The sequence below is a fragment of the Battus philenor genome, unplaced genomic scaffold (assembly GCF_028537555.1).
Source record: "Battus philenor isolate CCGP_79_NKW_IND1 unplaced genomic scaffold, ilBatPhil1.0.hap1 SCAF_29, whole genome shotgun sequence".
Taxonomy (NCBI): domain Eukaryota; kingdom Metazoa; phylum Arthropoda; class Insecta; order Lepidoptera; family Papilionidae; genus Battus; species Battus philenor.
Window position 1 is genome coordinate 2321069 of NW_027181692.1, and position 20724 is coordinate 2341792.

Genomic DNA, 20724 nt, shown 5'->3' on the forward strand with positions numbered 1-20724 from the left:
TAATTCTTTATGTATATAGCACGAAAGAAGGCGCTCTACAATACATCTCGACTTGTGATTAGCTGACGAATTTTATTGGTTAGACATTGTTTTCACAGTTTCAAATTCTTATAAATATGGGCTAAGCTTGGATGAATATATGACCCATCAGAGGGTTCCCACAGAACACTCGCCATACCGCGCCCCCTGCAGACACTCGCAACACTGCAAGCGTAAACCATTCATCATCATCAGCAACCACTGCACCTGCAACACTTTACACAGGTCGTCGCGTTCTACATAACAACATATCACCCATCACGCCACAACACCAGTTTTTAGTGAGCAGCCTCCCGCTTCCTAACCGCGAACAGCGTGGGCGGACCGTGGTTGGATCCGGATCCGTCTTCGGCTCGCCTGTGGTCCGCGCTGCCGTCCTAACCTGCAAGTACACTCCAGCAACACACCCCGTCAAAGCTCTACCGCGAGCCTTAACAACGTGCGAGCGTCCCCGTGCAACTGGTAGGCGACCCACCAGCTTTAGTTTTTACATCTAATTCACGGACCCTTCCGCTCCCTGAACTCAGTACCAATGAAGCTGTAAAAGCCTTAGGGCTAACAGCATTAACATAAAAGAAACACACATTCACAGAGAAAAAGAAAAAAAAATGAATGTACACACTACGGACTTCGTGTTGTTATTACCTCTAAGACTTACCGGCCATAGTAAGAATTCCACAATGTCTTCGGTTACAATTTCTAGAGGAGAGTTGTCATCAAGATCATGGCAGTAACATATGGCATCGAAGAAATACTGTAGGGATTTAGTAAGGGTCCAACATATTATCACCATTTCAAGAGTAAGACGTCCATAGCTGGTACAGCTTCGCGCATAGTTTTGTGGCGTTTCGGAACTCCGCTCATTATTTTACGATTGGCAACACTTAAAACTAATGCCAGAAGAAAAGAGGCGAGTTTTGGTCGCCACTTGAATTGTTAGATTTAATATTTTTCACTTGTAGTTGTAATATTAACAATATACGCGTAAATTAACATTTATATTCTTATTACATTATTCTTATCATAGCGTAATCTACTTGGGGAGAAATTCTCCAAAGATTTATAATACGCCTAGTTGGAATAGGCCTGAATATTCTGTCGAATTGAACAAAGTTTTATGTATGTATACCTATGAATCATAAACATTCATAGACATACATACTTTCGTGTTTCTAAATATGAATGTTTTGTACACGTCAACTACCCATTATTAGTACTTCTACAGTTTCCATACTATGGTTGTCTGTAAGAGTATGTGTCTCAGTTTCAGAACGGTGCGGCGTTTGAATGTATTGTAGGTAGCGATACCTACAATAAATTTGTGGGTAGCGGCAGAGTCAAAGTAATGAATTGATGCCCATGTAAGGAACTGGATGATTATTAGCAGTACTGGATCAACATCCTGTTGACCTACGCATGAATCTTTTCTGGTTAATGATTTGAAATTTTGTTTGTATCCCATTTTGGTCCACACGTTCAACAGAGTAATCCACGTGCCGCCATCTTGTTTAAGTATCCAAAGCGACTTTTTTATGCACGTAAGATCATTTACACATTTTAATAGAATTTAGAACCAGATTGAGCTTCCCTGTAGTGATTATCTCGATACCTTACTTACTTGGGGCGCTAAGAACGGATTACTAGTTTCGGTTGCAGCAAGAAGTCGAAGAAGTAGGAGGAGAAGAAGAAGTCGCGGGATCTTTCTAGAGTACTGCAGAAGGATTCTAAGAGAGACTATTAGAAGGAACAGAACATGAAAGCAAAACGAAAGTGTATTAGACTAGTCAAGATAAATATTTAAATTTGTGATAAATGTAAAGAAAATAGAAAAGTTAAAATTAAATTATATAGAAATGTAAATGTAAGAATGAAGTAAAAGAAATAAATAAACAAAAATAAAGTAAACAGAACAAAATGTAAGCCTGTATTATTTTGGTGGGTAGGCGACGAAAGTAAGTTGAGTAATAAAATTATTAGAAAAAAATTAAAAGAATTAAAGATTTTATGACACATAAAAGATGAATCAATAAATGAAATATTGAAAGAAAAAAGATGTGAACACAAATAGTAAAAATAAAACGTACAAAAAATAATTATTTTGTAAGTAAGAAAAGGACCAATATTTAGCCATTTCCGCACATGCAGTGGTAGCCGTGCAACAAAGTGCACCGCCCGCCAGCCCGCTGATAAATGCCTTTGGGGCAAACAATGCGAATTACACAACCATCACCGTCAAATCACTCAACACGTGTTTCACCCCTCCACGGGGCATCTTCAAGAGTTATGCTACACCGATTAGTGTCAAACACAGAGTGCAAGTGCGGAAGTGGCTAAATATTGGTCCTTTTCTTACTTAGGATGGACTTCCGCAAGGTAACGCCTGATTCCATTAAATAATAATTTAAATTTCAAAAAGTGTGGCAAAGGATAGGTGGTGATGCGTGAATGTGATATAAATTAATGCCGTGAAAATGATAAAAAATGAGAAAGATGAAAGAATGCAGAAAGAGATAGACGTTGTAAAGAACGTGAGATAGATTGAAAATAGTAAAATTTGTGAATCATTGTAATCTAAGTAATAATATTTAAATAACAATAATTTTTAAATAATAATAAATAACAATAATAATTGTAAAATATTCCTGTCCCAAAAATGAGACATGAGAACGAGAGCTCCACTTTTACGGGGATCATAAGAAAAAAATATTCCTAATTTTATAATAAAAGAATGTATTCTCATGTTTAATTATCACTCTAAAATTCGAGCGACAGAATTGGAAATTTAATACGTGATTATTTAAAGTCATTGCACTGGAGTGTATTGTAATACTGTACACTGTTGTCCACAAAAGAGTAAGAGACAAGTGAAAGGTATAAGCTCATTTTTTATTTCTATTGTACGTACGTATGAACCGTACAATGCTGTTTTTGTTATGTGTATAAATATTTTTATACACATAGAGAATGTTGTTAAGAAATATGATTCAAAATATAATGATTATCATCATTAAAACGTCGTAAATATTGGGAAATTTTTATCATTAATTGCAACAATAATTAGGATAATATAGTCAATCATTTATTAACCTTATTGAGTGTTATGACGTGCCTTCGTCTTGTGATATTATTTAAATAATTATTTAATAAAACCTTTTTTGAATCGTCATCCAGTTTACGCGGGAAAAATTAATAATTTTAGGTTATATCCATCCTTTTTTCATGTAACTTAGATAATGAATAACTTTTTTTATGTGATATTGATTTTGATATTTTTCGTGATTAATACACACGCACAGAATAGAGGTGAGTAAATAAACTTTATTAAACGATATCGCGTTCAAAATACCGAAATGTCTTAACCCTTAGTAGCCTGATTTACGAAAGTGATTTTTTTTAATATTACTGTGTTTGCTTGAGGGTCTAGATGAAGGGAAAAATAGATTTTTTTTTTTTAAAATAGATTTCGTTTTTTTTTAAAATAGATTTCGTTGGAAAGAATATTATACAACAGTAAAATACGTACAGCCAACTTATAAAAAAAACTAATAGTAATGAGAACATTCGGTTTAAAGGATTGGTATCAAAATTGAAACTCTAGGTTATTAAGGGATAAGACGAAGGTTTTTGACCAATGCGTGTTGCGAATCAAAGTCCTGGTCTTAAAAATGCCCGAGGTCACCCAAAGAGCAATGGAGGCTATGCTGGGAGTTTCTCTAAGAGTTCGAATAAGTAATGATGAGATCCAAAGAAAAACCAATAAGCTCGTAGCTCGAAGAATTGTTCGTCTGAAATGAGGAGGGTAAATCGCTCGTGAAGACCGCTGGGACTGAAATATCCTCCAGAAAATTGCTAGGGCGATCTATGGGGAGGACCTGGGACGTGAACATCTATCAGCTGAAAAGAAGTAGAAGAATAAACTTTTTAAAATGATGTAACAAATTTAAGAATTAATATTAAAGAAAACCACGTTAAAAATCCTTTATTTGTGTGCAAAAATTTATAATTGATTATTTACACGTGAAGCCTATGTCCTATCTGTGAAATCATGATGATGATTGTATTTCTAGGTTCCAGATGTTTCCAAAACGGTCAACAGGGCGTCTGTACGCCAGTACGAAAATGTCAATCTGCAATCAACAACGCCAGGGCCAGTGTTGATTCTCAGGTGTGTACTGTTTGTTATAAAAATTGAACTGAATAACCCTGATGGTACGCAATGATGATATTCTACAATTTGAATCACCATTGCTTTTCATTTCTAATGATCACTTTTATACTTTATGAGAAGAATACAAAAAAGCCTTACTAGCTTGAATCGGTTTGAACTCCCTCGATAATGACGTGGGTTTCAATTTTGTGATGATCCAAGAAGAGCACAGATTCACGGAATTTTTTTTGGTCACTTCTATAAAAAAAAAAAAAACTTTTGTACACTCATAGAGAAACTAATACAATACAAACAAATTTCCAAACTTTACTAACACATCTTTCACACTACAATAGAACCTTTTTACTAGGTTTTGTTTAATTGTCGTCTCAGACTATAGACGCCTATTATAAAGCATAGGCTTTTCCCAAAGTATCTATTAGGGGGATTTACTGTCATCGCCACGCTTGGTAGACTAGTTGGCGATCGCAGTGTAGTATTATAGTATGCAGAGGTCTCTGCTATCAATCTTTTGGAAACTTGCTTATGGTAATCCATAAGATGTGAAATATACTGCATCCAGTGAATTGAACCGGCGATCTACGATCACAAATCTCAGTCTCACTCTTTCGCTGAGCTACCACCGCTCATAGAGTTTATCATATATATATATATATATCAGGGGTGGCCAAACGGCTCGCGAGTCACATACGACTCTATGAACGATTATTTTTAGCTCCGATTGATTGTCGAATTATTGTAATATTATTATAATAATATTAAATATTATAATATGTAATACTATGTTAGATCCTTGGAAATCGGAACAAATTACTGGTGGGAATAATAATTACTGTTATTCCAACATAAAATTAGCGATATCCAAACACCGATCGTAATTAACTAACCGGCATCTTAAGTATTATTAGGAGAGCTGTCATATACGTGTGCTATTATATCTAATTTTAATATATATTTTGTATTAAGTTTAAATAATTTCAATAAAAATTATTTTTGTAAAAAAAAAAAAACATTGTTTTACGTGTTTAAAATGCGTATTCAATTGCGTCTCAACAATCTTATTGCCCCACGTGGGATGTGGGTCTCTTATTGGGAAATACTGCTTTGCAGCTTATAGCCTATTCCAATAAATGAGCTTCTCTGTACGATCGAATCTGAAATAAGAATATCCGAAAATAAATCAAAGTCACTTACGTAACTTAAACCACCTTTCGTCTGAAGTAGCAATGGACATGACACAACAGGAAGTAATGCAAAGATTTTCGGGTCGGTAGACTCCAGTTGGTAACTGCCACTAGGTGGCCAGATGACAGTCAATGATGTTCGCTGAATACGAGCAGTGCAATACAGGTCATCGATCTTCGTAGGTAAGCCTATGTCTTGTAGGGGGTGTCTATCTCCTGACATTAAACTGTTAAGAAACCCATTGTCACCAGATATGCTCGGGTAGACGAGGGGAGAGAGTAGTATGCTGCATCAACTCCTGGGATCCTCCCGTCACCGCAAGTTCAACTAGACCCACGGCCAGGTATTTTAATAAAGCATTATGCATAGGGTTGTGGTGGAGTTTATCAGGTTAGGTAGGCAATGTTAGAGACAACACCTAGCGAGTTGGAGTACAAAAATTAAAACGCGTGGATGAAAAACAGTTTATTTTAAAAGTCATCCGCCTACAACTTCAGATACACCAACGCCGTAATAAATGATTTGTCATGCGAATGAAATAATTTTTACATAAAACTTTCACCATTGTTTTATAAATATTAAACATTGATTCAAAATCGATATAAGATAGTATTTAATTACATATTCCATCACAGCACTAAAGATCTAATACAAATTCACAAATAACAACACATATGTCACTTGACGCCGTTCGCCATTATTATATTTCATAATATTTTTCTGTTTGAAACGCGGTTTTGACAACCCCCTACAAATCATACGCCGCGCGCGTCCTTACCTTACATTTTGCGCATGCGCAGACCGATGGATTGACAGATAAGCGAAAGCATTCTGACAAATGTGATTATTTCGCTACAGGATGATTAGTTACAAGTATAAAAGTTTTAAATGTGTGAATATATAGCTCATTTATAAACAAAAATCTTTTTTTTTGTTTTTACACCTATTTCCAATCAATCTGTATAAAATAATCATTGTGAAATAAGTAATAATACATTATTGTTTCTATTGGAATGCGACAGGACAATGACATCTGGCAATTTAAAGTTTGCAGGGAAATATTTGTTATTAGAATCAAGTAACTGTCAAAATTCTTTCTCTTGGTCTGTGGTTTAAAAAAAAACTGTTTCAGGAACGACCCGCAGAAGAACTGCCCGCCCGTGTCCCAACAGCTCACAGCGTCCAAAACTGGACGCAAAGCCTGGGACAGTAAGTGCGCATTATTGTTTTATACAGATTTTTTATGTTTTGATTCACAAAACATATGTGCAATATAATATTTACTTAGCGCACGCCGACAAGTAGGCATTTACATGCACTTTATAATTATAGATCAGAGTTCCCCAAACTTTTTTGTGTCGTACCCCTTGCCATGTTTTTCCGTGTTGGGTGGACCCCCTACTTATCTGATATTGATTTCCTGTAAATTTCTAACTGTAGTGAAGTTTAGTGTTAAAAACTTAAAGTAAAAACACACGTTAATTTAAACATTTATTAATTGAATTTAAATTAAAACTACTCAAAATAAAATGTTGTATCTGTTATGTAAAATATACGTAACATTAAATAAACACAAAATAAACTATAAATAAAATAACATTAAATATATACTTCATAGGTACTTTTATATATAATGTAAATGTTTTGATATAATAAGATAGTATGATGTAAGTAAATAGGTACTATCAGTGTATGTGTTGAGATCCACTATCGTGGACCCCAATTTTCATTTCATGGACCCTCAAATTTTTTTTCGCTGACGTAGACCCCTTGCAGGTTGTTATAGACTCCTAAGGGGTCGATATAGACCACTTTGGGAATCACTGTTATAGATTATCTTAACATTATAAGTAGTATTCTACCACTGGATCTTTATATTATTTATCACTGGCTTTAAATGAAATTTAACAATGTTTGATGTGTATTTTATATAATATGAACCATAAAAATAAGTCAACAAACCAAGTTACACACATTTCGATCAACTAAAAACTTAATAAGGTTTATTTAAGAACATACTTTTAATTTAAGATTTATAACTAAAAACGGAAGTTCTAATATATCATGTGAAACTTTATTATATATACGTACACCCACACCATGAAGGATTTCTTAACTTTTTGAAGACGAAATTTAGATGTTGCAAGTTTATTTTTATTTATTGTATTTGTCATGTGTGTTTCATCATATACAAGATTTTAAATTTTAGCGTATAAATAATGTCATTAAAAATCTTTTGATTGGCAACCCTAACGGTTGTATATACCAAGTTATTTATAAACATCTTTTAGTATGCTTTTAAATTTATATTTAAAACTAATAAAAGGAAGTTCTGAAATATGTTGTGGAACTTATTATACATACAAATACACAGACCAATGAAGTTTAAATTTTTTAAGACGAAAATTTTCAAAAAAAATTCTTGTTATCAGAATGTGTTGAGTACCAGGAGAGGCTGGTGTATCCTTGCGTCAAAGACGACTTCTCCGATGCGAAGGTCCGCGCCCGCCGCTGTCACCACAGCAACCAAGAGCTCGTCGTGGGCGGCACTGATGCACAGAAATGGGAATTCCCCCACATGGTAATATTGGACTAGAATAAAAATGGTTTATTGATTATAGGTGAAAAACTTTTAAAGATATTGCTGGCCAGTATAAACACAATACTTTTTAATAAAATTATTGAGGCGTGTTGGAATTCAAATTTGAACATCGAATTAAATTCGAACACCATTACTGATGTGGTCGCTGCCATTTAGTGTCGGAATGGTAAATTGTAAATAGACTGAAACAACTCATCTCTGTTGCGAAACTAAACGGCGAACCGCGATAGATTCCACGACTATGCTTGCATTGCACACCCTGCACTATAGGTTAAACCGCCCCTGTTTATTACCTAAAATGATGATAATTATGCAAAAAAGTAGTAGTTATTGCCATATACATTTATATATCTCTCGATCACATAATATTTTATATATGCTATCGATGAATACTATAAGTTTTACTAAGTATTGATAGACCAGCGCTGGGTGTTGGTTTTCAGGTGTTGCTGGGATACGGTTCGTCACCGCAGTCGGCGAGCTGGTTGTGTGGTGGTAGCCTCATCAGCGAGTGGTTCATCCTGACGGCGGGACACTGCACGTCTTCCAACCGCATGTGAGGTTTATATTAATGATGTTAACAGATCATTCTTCCATCTTTTCAGTAGAAAAATCAAGAACTACTCTCTGTTTCTAATGGTCGCAGTAAATCAGAATAAGAAGGTGACATTTTTATTTTTAGCCCATATGCGTCAAGGCGCAATTACATGAACGATTTCTTTGGTTCTCAAATTTAAAATAACAACTTTTTTATTAATTTAGATATTGTATGCACAAGTGTGTATATATTCATATGAACATTGCATCGTTCATAATAGAACAAAACACTACTCACCACACCACAACATCTGTTCTTAGGGCCACCCGCTTCATAATCGCGAACAGCGTGGTCGAACCAAGGTTGGATCCGGATCCATCCTTGCCTCGCTTGTGGTCCACGCTGCCGTCCCAAGCCGCACACACATTACACATTAACACACACACCTCTACTCGGGTAGAGCGGTTTCATATTTATTTAATGGAATCAGGCGTTACCTCGCGGAAGTTCATCCTAAGTAAAAAAAGGACCAATATTTAGCCACTTCCGCATATGCAGTGGTAGTCGTGCAATTAAATGCACCGCCCGCCAGTCCGCTGATAAATGCGCATGCGGCAAACAATGCGAATCACACAACCGCCACCGCCAAACTACTCAACACGTGTTTCACCCCTCCACGGGGCATCTTCAGGAGTTATGCCGATAAGTGCCAAACACAGAGTCCGGTTTCAGAGAACCATAGAACCATTCCATATCGTTTCTTGATAATTTTGTGAATGTCGTATTTTATGAAATAATTTCATTAATATTGATCTTCGTGTTCCAGGACTGTTGGTTATGCACTATTGGGCGTGTTAGACAAAACTCAGATCAACAGCGGACAGATGTACAAGATCAGAGAAGTCATCAAGCATCCTCGCTATCAATCACCAGCTAAATACAACGACATCGCGCTTCTGAAGACTGAATCCGAGTAAGAATATATTCCTTTATAGAGTCCTTATAGAGAGGTACCCTATCCTTATTGTTACGAAAGACTTGACTACTAGACTGTTTACATATAATATTGTGTAAACAGTGATACTGTTCCACGTGGAACATCATCACGGAATGCTTATATTTGTCAAATTTACATAGTTCTTTATAAATGCGGGAAAATAATATCATGTAAAATTCCTATACCACACCCTTTTTTTTAAATACGAGGCGTATTTCCTTTTAGGGTCATCTCATTCTTCTTTCTTAAATCTAGGACACGGACTTATTTCAAATAATTTTTCAGTATTTTTTTTATTAGCGTTCTCTTCTGTCATCCTTCACAAATTCTTTTACTATGTCTTGTTTCATTCTTTACATTCTCTTATATACTCTTTTCTTTAATTCGCAATTCTTACACACATCACCTCTTTTTTTTCGCCGCATTCTTTTAGTATCACAATTTAAGAAAAGGACCAATATTTAGCCACTTCCTGGCATCTGGCATCTTCAGGAGTTATGTTGCACCAATTAGTGCCAAACAGAGTAGACTCTGTGTTCGGCACTAATTTCAGTCATTTATCAGCGGGCTGGCGGGCGGTGCACTTTGTTGCACGACTACCACTGCATGTGCGGAAGTGGCTAAATATTGGTCCTTTTCTTACTTAGGATGGACTCCCGCGAGGTAACGCCTGATTCCATTAAATATCACAATTTAGTTCGCCATTTTTAATTTTAATCCATATTTCTATTGTTATTGTTTCCTTTTTTATAATTCTTTCATTACTCAATCTTATATGTAATCTTTTATATAGTTTTATGTTTGACATCTTTATAGACGTCGATCTAAAACCACGGGTTAGCAAGCAGCCGACAAATATGAAAGTGGCCGATAAATATGGAAGTGGCATCTACAAGCCTTTTTCTCACAGACATTAACGTGCATGTCTGTATATGTTTTAATAAAAATATTTCTCTTTTTATCTTTTCCATTCATGTCTTGGTTTCTTCGGTTCCTTCTCAAAGTACCTGGTAAAATTAATCTTACTTTACTAATGTATAATAAGATGGTTCATATTTTTCTGGAACTGAAATTTCACTGCTGCCCAAATGGCATTTGCAGATTCGATTAGCCGCCTAGCCGTAGACCTCTTTTAAGGTAGCAAAGCTCTAGGGCTTCCGTAGAAGCCTTTCCTAGGGGTCCTACATACTGACGCTCCATAAAGTCACCAGTATCAAGAGCCCTCATGAGGGTACCTCGCCTTGGACTGTCACTAGACTATGATACCCTCTTAGCATTCCGAAACAAGATTGCACAATAGGTCGAACCTAGTCTTGGTAAATGCCTTAAGGCTCCTCCGCACAGGCGCGTTATTATTGTTCGAATATCGCATGCGGTATTGTGTTAATGCGTCCCGATTCCTTTTACATTCCTTGCATTGTGGCATCTGTCTGGGCATTTTATATCTGCGTCCAAGACTACCAAAATTGGCATTCAAGGCATCAAGTCTTGAATTCCAATTTCAGGCCTTTTTTTTCAATAAATCTAAACTCGTCTTCATTTCTTTTAGATTCTTATTTATACAATTACAAATTCAAAATATCTTTATTCAGCAGGCATTTATATTACAAATATTAACCTACCACCGTTTCGAAACGCTAATCTTTTGAAAGGAGACGACAAGATACATCAAAGTTGCTATTTTAAATTGAATTTAACAATTTTTATTTAATGCATACATTATAATATTAATCATGTGAATGATACAACAAAGTAAGTTTCACACATTTCGAAAAAATAAAAATTATTGTATTTTACGTTTTATATAACAATATACTTTTAATTTTAGATATGAAACTAAGAAATCGAAGGTTTAATATGCGTACATACCTAAGGATTTGTTAAAACAAACTTTGCACAATTTTAAGTATCCAAGAACAACTAAATCGATAATCACTAAGCATTAGGTATATTTAATGTACATTGTTTCTCAAAAATAAGTGTGATATGTTTAAACATTTTCAGAATCAAGTTAAGTTCAGAGGTGGTTCCGGCATGTTTGCCCGTGGACGCGTCTGCCGCTGACAAAGCCATTGCCACAGGATGGGGCACCACCAAATACAAGGGCGAAGCCTCCAATATACTCCAAAAGGTACATATAATTAAAGCTCTGCTATTAATCTGCATTCTTCATAGGCTTCCCCCAAAGATATTAACAATGTCGTCTCCCCACCTAGTGGGTTGCTTCCCACGTGGCTTTACCACCTCGTGGTTGCTCTTCGCAAAGAACTTAAAATAAAACAATTAAACCAGAGTTCTCCAAACTTTTTTGTGTCATAGACCCCTTGCCATGTTTTTCCGTGTTGAGTAGACCCCTTGCTTACCTGATATTGATTTCCTGTAAATTTCTAACTGTAGTGAAGTTTAGTGTTAAAAACTTAAAGTAAAAACACATGTTAATATATACATTTGTGTGATATACTATCTGTTTATGTTTTTTAAAAAAAATTCTTAGCACTTTCTTTTTCAAGATTCAGGAAACGAATAAACGTATTTGTCCCACATTCGTATTTATAGAGTGACGAATTGAACAAGTCAGTGCAAGATAGCGAAGCTCTGAGACTGCGACTCTCAGGTTTTTACAAGTTCAAAATGTATTGCGACCACAAAGCGAATACCAACATCCTACAACTTACACAATTTTATAAACATATATAATATTTTATTTACTTCATAGGTACTATTATAACAATGTAAATGTTTTGATATTATGAGATAGTATGATGTAAGTAAATAGGTACTATCAGTGTATGTGTTGAGATCCATTATCGTGGACCCCCGTTTTCATTTCATGGACCCCCAAATTTTTTTTCGCTGACGTAGACTCCTTGCTGGTTGTCATAGACCCCTAGGGGTCGATATAGTCCACTTTGGGAATCACTGAATTAAACCATTAATTAATTACCATTATCGCACACCAACCACAAATTTGTACTAAAATTCAAATATTAAACTTAAAGCGATTTTACACATATTATACATGTATTATAATAAAATTAATAGCTTTATTTTCATTTATTCTCATATAAATATTACAAAAATACATCATAGCTATAATTTAAACAGACATAAACTAATAAATTGTTATTAATATCAGAACAAAGTATGATTAAAGAAAATGATATTAAAGAAATGTGATAGTATTGTAATATTTAAAAATATGTCTGTATACTTTGGTTTATTTAGAATCCATCCGTCCTGTTTTAAATATAGATACTATACTATAACATGTCGCATTTTAACTTACAGTGTAAGTATTATGAGAAGAAATTTTTTAAACCTAATTCGTTATTGTCATATATAACATAAACATAAGACATCCGCTCAGAAGGTGGACATACGAGTTTGATAAAGAAGACTGGCCAATACCGGACAAGGTGCTTAAAGAAATTTTCAAAACAGGTTGTGGCGTGCATATCGCGCGCGACAACACGCGTTGCCTAGCAACGAGCTCTTACCCACGTGACCGTCGATCGCATCGCGGCGGCGGCGGCAATGAAACGGATAAATGACAGATGGCGCCACAGTAGACGCAACAAAAGTTTGCATCGTGCTGTTGAGAGTCTCCGCGCTCATTATAAGTGCTAGCGGAGGTGGAAGTTTGACACCAGTAGCTGACAAAGTTCGCGAAGCTTCATCCTGACCTGTGGGCAGCGCACATCGCTGCCAACAAATTCGACACGGACTCACCGGCCTCTCCGGATGAGCACACTCCTTACACGGATGCAAACTCTGCGTTCATCCCCTCCTCCCCGTGCCCCACCCTCGTCCCTAGCGACGGTGGCTCTCGCACGGGTTCCGACTCTCTCTCTCTCTCTATGAAAACTCCACGGAAGGCTTCACCTTAGTCAAAGGGAAAAGAAAGAGGACTCAGCGCATCTTAAAAGACACAGATACGGCCTCATCGGGGGATGATTCACCATCGCCACCAGCTAAGAAGAAAACCTCGGGAAGCCTATCGTCCCGAACAACAAATAATTCAGAGACGCAAAACGCAGTCAAGACTCCTCCCGCCTATCGTCCTACAGGATAAAGGCGCATGGATCAAACTCTCCCCCTGGCTCTAGATAGCCAAAACATATCCTGCCCGAAGGCGCAAAATACTGCGCAGGGAATTCGCATCCACCTCTCAACGATGGACGACTTCCGTGCAGTAACCAAGCACCTAAGAACTGTGGGTCTTTCTTTCCACACGTTCACTCTCCTTAAGGAACGAATGCTCCGCGTCGTAGCTCGGGGCATACCGGTGGAAATCCCCACCGAATGCCGCCGCCAGCGCACAGCGTGGGCGATCCGAGGTAGGATCAGTATCCTTCCTTAGATTGCCGAGTTGACCACGCTGCCGTCAACACTTAACTCCTCATTCAGTACACCTCAGCAACACTGACCAGACATGCGCGCTAGTCGTAAATTCTGCCGGCCAGCTGGGTCGCGCTGAATTTGTGTCCTCGAGGGCTGGCTGGGTTGCCCCGCTGCCCCATTCTCGCGGCCACTTCCCTCCGTCTTCGACCTCTCTCCGCCGAGCACTGATGCGAGTTCCGAAACTCGAACTTTGTAAATTTTATAAGTTCCTGGACCTCTCCGTTCCGTGAACTCACCACCGATGAAGCTGTAAGAGCCGCAAGGCTAACAGCACTAACTTCATACGAGAAAATTGAAAAATAGGTCAACATTAACAAGAAGCTACAGAAGAACAAGAAGCTACAGAAGAACAAGAAGCTACAGAAGAACAAGAAGCTACAGTACTACGACCACTCCTACAAGGTCCAGCTGTGCAAGCTTTTATATTTATAACCAATCTTTATATTGTATTGACAGAAAAACGCGTTGTTTTTTAAAATTTAACAGATATTGTACTTTTTTGTTAAAGGACATACGAGGGTGAATCAAAAAATTCTTGGAATCAATATAAAAAAATGCAAAGATTTAAATAATAATATTTTATTTTTCTACATAATCTCCCTCCAATGCAATGCATTTAGAATAACGCGTTTCTAACTTCCTTATTCCTCGTGAAAAAAAAAAATTTTCTTGACTCTCGAAAAAGTCCTCTACGGCAGCTATAACCGCGTCATTATCGTGAAATTTTGTTCCACGAATTTCCTCTTTTAATTTTGGAAATAAGTGAAAATCACTTGGGGCTAAGTCCGGAGAATATGGTGGGTGGTCAAGGAGATTGAAGCCAGCACAGCGGATTGCGTTGAGCGCAACTTCCGATCGATGAGCAGGAGCGTTATCTTGAAGGAACATCACGCCCAACGACAGTTTTCCACGACGTTTTTCTTTAATCGCTTCACGCACTTTCGGGATTAAATTTGCATAATAGGGTCCAGTAATCATCTGGCCTTTTGGCATGTAATCAATAAAAAGGATTCCTTCACTATCCCAGAACACAGAGGCCATAACTTTGCCAGCGGTAGGAGCAACTCGAAATTTCTTAATGGATGGAGAGGATGGTCGTTTCCAAGACATGCTTTGTCTTTTAGTTTCAGGATCAAAATGGTGGACCCACGTTTCATCCATGGTGACAAGACGACGGCAAAAATTATCCGAATCACGCTGGAACATTTCGAGATTACGCTTGGAAATTTCCAAACGTCGCTTTTTGTTTTCGTCGGTTAACATTCGTGGCACCCATCTTGCAGACACTTTTTTGAGCCCCAGTGAATCAATTAAAATGGATTGAACGCTACCAAAAGATATCTTTGGGATCTCAGCTATATGTTTTATAGTCATTCTTCTGTCTTCCAAAACCAGATTCTCAACCTTTTTGACATTTTCTTCTGTAACGGAGGTTGAAGGCCGCCCAGAACGCAGGTCATCTTTACAGCTTGATACCTCTTCTACCTCTTTTAAATTCAGCCACCCAGTATGCAACCGTAGAATAGGGTACAGCATCACCCCCTAATGTCTGCTGAATGTCCAAAAAAATTTACTTCGTAGACATTTTTTTCAAACTGAGATACTTTATCACCGCACGTAACTCACTTTTATCCATAATTTTGACTTTTTAGCAACTCGTTGCACAAAAAAATTTATTACATGCGAACGAACTGACAAAAACAAGTGACAGTCTGCATAAATATAGTGTGATAGACACTCTTTAATTTGAATATCGAACTTGATCCAAAAAGGTTTCATATATATGCACTTCTAAGAACTTTTTGATTGACCCTGGTATCTGGGTGCTTGTATATGTGATATGCAGTTGGATTAAACTCGTACTGCTAGTAATATATTATTTTTAACGGAAAAATAAAGTAAAAGAGTTGTAGTGTAGTGTATATTTATTCTATTCTATTGTTTAGATGAAGTTATTGCAGCAAGCCCTAAGGCTTTTACAGCTTCGTCTGATATGAGTTCACGGAGCGTAAGGGTCCGTGAACTATACTAGAAACTTATGCATTCGTAAGAAAAGGACCAATATATAGCTACTTCCGCCAATGCAGTAGTAGTTGTGCACGACTACTGCTGCATGGCGGAAGTAGCTATATATTGGTCCTTTTCTTACTAAGGATGGACTTCTGCAAATTAACGCCTGAATCCATTAGATATTTATGCGTTCGTGTTTTAAAACCTACATTTGACACTCAGAAGGAATTTAAGGCAGCTAAGACGAGGTTTACCTGATCATGTCAGTGTTGATGCTGGTATAGTGCGTGTGGAGTGAGGATTAGAAGGCAGCGAGGACCACTCGGCAATCTAAAGAAGAATACTGACCCTACCTCGGATCACCCACGCTGTTCTAATACGGGGTCGCGCGTATTACATTTGATGTGTTTGAAGTTCTACTGCTAGCCGATCCAGACTTTTACAGCTTCATCGAAATTTAGTCCGCGAAAACAGGAGGTCGGCGGACTAAAAATTTACACTGGGTGATCGTACCCCAGTTACAACGAAGACGCATACACATAGACGGTGTATATCCGTGTAGGTGTATAGTGTAGTGAGTGAGGTGTAGTGTAAGTTGTGCGAAGCGAGGACTACACGGCGGTCGGGAGAGACACGGGCCTCTCCGGGCCGCCCTCGCTTGAACGCGGGTTAGGCGGACGCGGCCGCCGAGTCATGTGTATAAGAGTGATTATTATTCTGCGCTTCGAGACCGATAGGACTCGACGTGAGGCGCATGTCCTGACTTCGAAACGCTGTTTGCATATCGGTCGGTGGATTTTATTCCTAAGAGCTTCGCCCGAATTTGTATCGACTTTAATATTTATATACAAATATTACATATTTAGGGAATTCCCCTTTTCATTTCGCTGCTGTCGAAGACGTTGTTGCCGCTATAGTATCAACATTTACGTTTATTTACATTTTGTTTTTGATTATATATTAATTAAAATGCAATCGTGAGAATACTATACCACTTTTATCACAATTTCTAATTCATCAATCATTTAATAGGTTTAATATTTGCACAAATTTGTGTCTGTATTTCGTCTGTGTTACTAGGTGACAGTCAGCAGGTTTTCTGACAGCGAGTGTGCAACGGTATACCGTGCTAAACACAATCTGGAGCGTGGCATCGACGCAACGACGCAGATATGCTACGGTGGAAAGGATCAGTCCAAAGATACTTGTCAGGTACTTTTTTTATTATTAATTCTAATTTGTATCGCGTTTTTTTTAACAATACTTATTTTTCGCTTTAACTAAACGCAGACAGTTGGGAGAGCACAATGTAGGCAAGCGACCTTAAGGTAGACAGGTGACATCAAGGTAGACAAGCGACCTTAAGGTAGACAATAAGGTAGACAAGTGACCTTAAGGTAGAAAACAAAGTAGACATTCGACCTTAAGGTAGACATTCGGCCTTTTGAAAGAACCTATAATAGCTTATTCGAATAAAGAATGTTTTAATTTTGATTTAACGTTGTCGGAAGACAATTCGACCCGGTCCTATTGAGAAATCTACAGAGAGACATAAAATCTACAGAGGAGACATGTATACAGGTGTGGTACAATGGTGGTGTATTTTTTTACAGGGCGACAGCGGAGGTCCGTTGCAGATAAAGAACAGGCAGATCAAATGCATGTATACAATCCTGGGGATAACTTCCTTCGGTAGGGATTGTGGATCAGTTGGCGTACCAGGAGTCTATACGAAGGTGTCTTCCTTCGTGCCCTGGATAGAGAGCGTTGTTTGGCCTTGAAATGTTCTAGCCCTTTACCATCAGTTTCCTGGGTCCTGTTTTTGCAATGTATTATTTCTTCTAGAAGTTTTAACTTGGAAAACATGAATAAATATATAACATTAAAAATTTGTTCGTTTCTTTCTAATTACTAAATCATTTTAATACAATCTTTTAGTAATTTACATCTATTTATATAATTAGAGCAAGGTATAATATAAGCTACACATATTTACTTGAATAATGCTTTAAAATGATCAATGTTACTTAACAATTAAAGCTCTTATAAGTTACTAGCTGATCCCGCAAACGTTGTTTTGCAAAAAAAATTAAAGTTTTTAATTAACAAATAAAAAATAAGAGTTAATCGTAGAGGGGTGAAAATTTAGGGTTGTATGCATTTTTGTATGCTGTATCATAATAATAGAAAAAAAACTAAAAACATTGTCTAAAAAATAAAAAAAATTAGGGGTGGACTACCCTTACCACTAGGTATGGAAAATAGATAGTAGCCGATTCTGCGACTTACTGAATACGCATATAAAATTTGGTGAAAATCGGTCAAGCCGTTTCGGAGGAGTTCGAACACCGTGACACGAGAATTTTATATATTAGATAACGAGAGAAACAGTTTTAAATATCATATTTCGTGTCATAACATATTTTCTAGTTAAAAAATTATCACTAATTACCAAAGACTTCAGCCTCTTATTCTATCTAGTGGTAGAGATTGCCTCTGCTCTAAACGAGTTTCCAGAGGATAGGCAGCAGCATTTTTTGCGTACCATAATACCACACTACCACCGCCAACACGCCTACCAATCGTGGCGATTTTGGTATGTCCCCCATAGATATTTTTGGGGGCTATATCTTGTAGTGGGTGCCTATGTTGATTATTTTAACATTATAAGTAGTAAACTACAACTGGCTCGAAATGCTGTTCTGCTAAGAAAAAACTCTTTTTAAATGAAATTTAACACAATATCATGTGTACATTATAATATCAATCATGTGAGTCAATAAACCAAGTTCAACACATTTCGATCAACAAAAATCTTTTAAATCATTTTTTGAATATTTTAGATTTAAAACTAAGAAAAGAAAGGTGAAAGATATCTTGTGTAACTTTATTATATTTATGTACACTCAGAAGGATTTGTTAATCTTTTTAAGACGAAGTTTAAGCGTCAAATTATTTGTTTTAAAAGGTTATTAAATTATGTTACTGGAAAAAGGTAAGGATAAAAAGATAATTTTGAAATGTACTCGGAATTTATCAAGTCTCAAATAATCCTTTTAACTCGCATATGGTTTGCGAACCGCAAATTGACCACCTCTGCAATAGCATATTTCTAAGGCATTACGTTTCTATTCTCTATTATTAGTGTAGATCAGTGATTCCCAAAGTGGTCTATAGACCCCTAGGGGTCCATGACAACCTGTAAGGGTAGACCCCTTGCAGGATGTCATGGACGTCAACGAAAAAAAAATTTGGGGGTCCATGAAAATGGTCCAAAAAATGGGGTTCCACGATAGCGGATCTCAACACATACATTGATAATACCTATTTACATCATGCTATCTTATAATATCAAAACATTTACATTATTTATAAAAGTACCTATGAAGCAAAAAATGTGTTTATTTAATGTTACGTATATTTTACATAACAGATACAAAATTTTATTTAAATTCAATTAATAAATAGGTAAATTAACATGTGTTTTTACTTTATGTTTTTAACACTAAACTTCACTACAGTTAGAAATTTACAGGAAATCAATATCAGGTAAGTAGGGGGTCTACCCAACACGGAAAAACATGGCAAGGGGTCTAAGACACAAAAAAGTTTGGGCAACTCTGGTGTAGATTGCCAGAGATCTAGTACGTATGAACAGATAACGCCTACATGATACACAACGCGTCGCAATACGTGACCGATACGGTAAGAAATATCTTCTTTTATCTGTCAAGACGAATTTTCAAACATATTTATTTTATTTATACGAAAAAGACATAATAAAGTTCACATAAAAAAAAATTGTTGTGCTTAAATATATATAGCACGTTCACTGCGGCTTGAGGCCGATTCAGCCTCATGGTAAACTTTGCACTGGTGCGGCGCGTAAAACTCGTGTTTTCTCTCTAGCGCGGCCGCTGTTTACACTCAACCGTATGAGGTATGACAAAGACAAATATAGCTTTCTTTATGTCTGCGAAGCATTGACTCAATATTGTAAAAAAAAATGATTGAAACATGAGGCAGAAAAGGCCTCAACCGCACTACTAGGAAGTTCAGCTTGAGGCTGATTCGACCTCAGCCGCACCAGCTGAAAGTTCTTCAAAATTGGGCCCGCAGTGAACGTGATAGACGATTTTTTTCATGGACTCTTACAGCTGCCTAAATGGCATTCTTTTATGTTCTGCTGCCAGGGCGTAGAGTGCTCCTAGCTTAACATCTCTTAAAGTTGCGAAGCTCAACCTTCCGGGGAAGCCTCTTTTCCGTCAAGTTCTTAGATGCCTTTGGTGAACGCTCTGGAGTGACTAACCTCGAGGACCTCCACCAGGGGACCTCGGCCTGAGCTGTCACGCGTCGATAATAACTGTTTAGCATTCCGAAATAAAGGCGCCCGAAATGGCCAAACCTCGGGTGTTTGGCACTAATACGGTGTAACATAGCTCCTGAAGATGCCCCGTGGAGGGGCGAAACACGTGTTGAGTGATTTGGTGGTGGCGGTTGTGTGATTTGCATTGTTTGCCGCATGCGCATTTATCAGCGGGCTGGCGGGCGGTGCATTTTATTGCACGACTACCACTGCATGTGCGGAAGTGGCTAAATAAAGGAGAGAAGGTAATTAATCAGTTAAAAATTATATCGTCAGTGTTCTTCACAGCCTTCAAAACATACTTTTAAACGACACTAAAGATTTTTAAAATCATCAGCTCGTCGCTTTTGGAACTGCCGTCATTTTTATGTTACAAAAGATTCTGCTCTTGAGATGTGTCCAATAAAAATAAAACAGA

General features: G+C 37.2%; 1 protein-coding gene across 1 annotated transcript; it reads left to right on the plus strand.

Annotated features, from left to right (window-relative positions):
• The first annotated feature begins 3260 nt into the window (after positions 1–3260).
• Positions 3261–17754, plus strand: LOC137926171 (trypsin-1-like). Its single transcript, XM_068769732.1, has 10 exons — positions 3261–3342; positions 4107–4204; positions 5644–5735; positions 6525–6601; positions 7825–7973; positions 8438–8550; positions 9359–9505; positions 11534–11660; positions 17021–17152; positions 17554–17754. The coding sequence occupies exons 1-10, from the start codon at positions 3273–3275 to the stop codon at positions 17719–17721; spliced, it is 1173 nt and encodes a 390-aa protein (XP_068625833.1). The 5' UTR covers positions 3261–3272; the 3' UTR covers positions 17722–17754.
• Positions 17755–20724: the final 2970 nt, after the last annotated feature.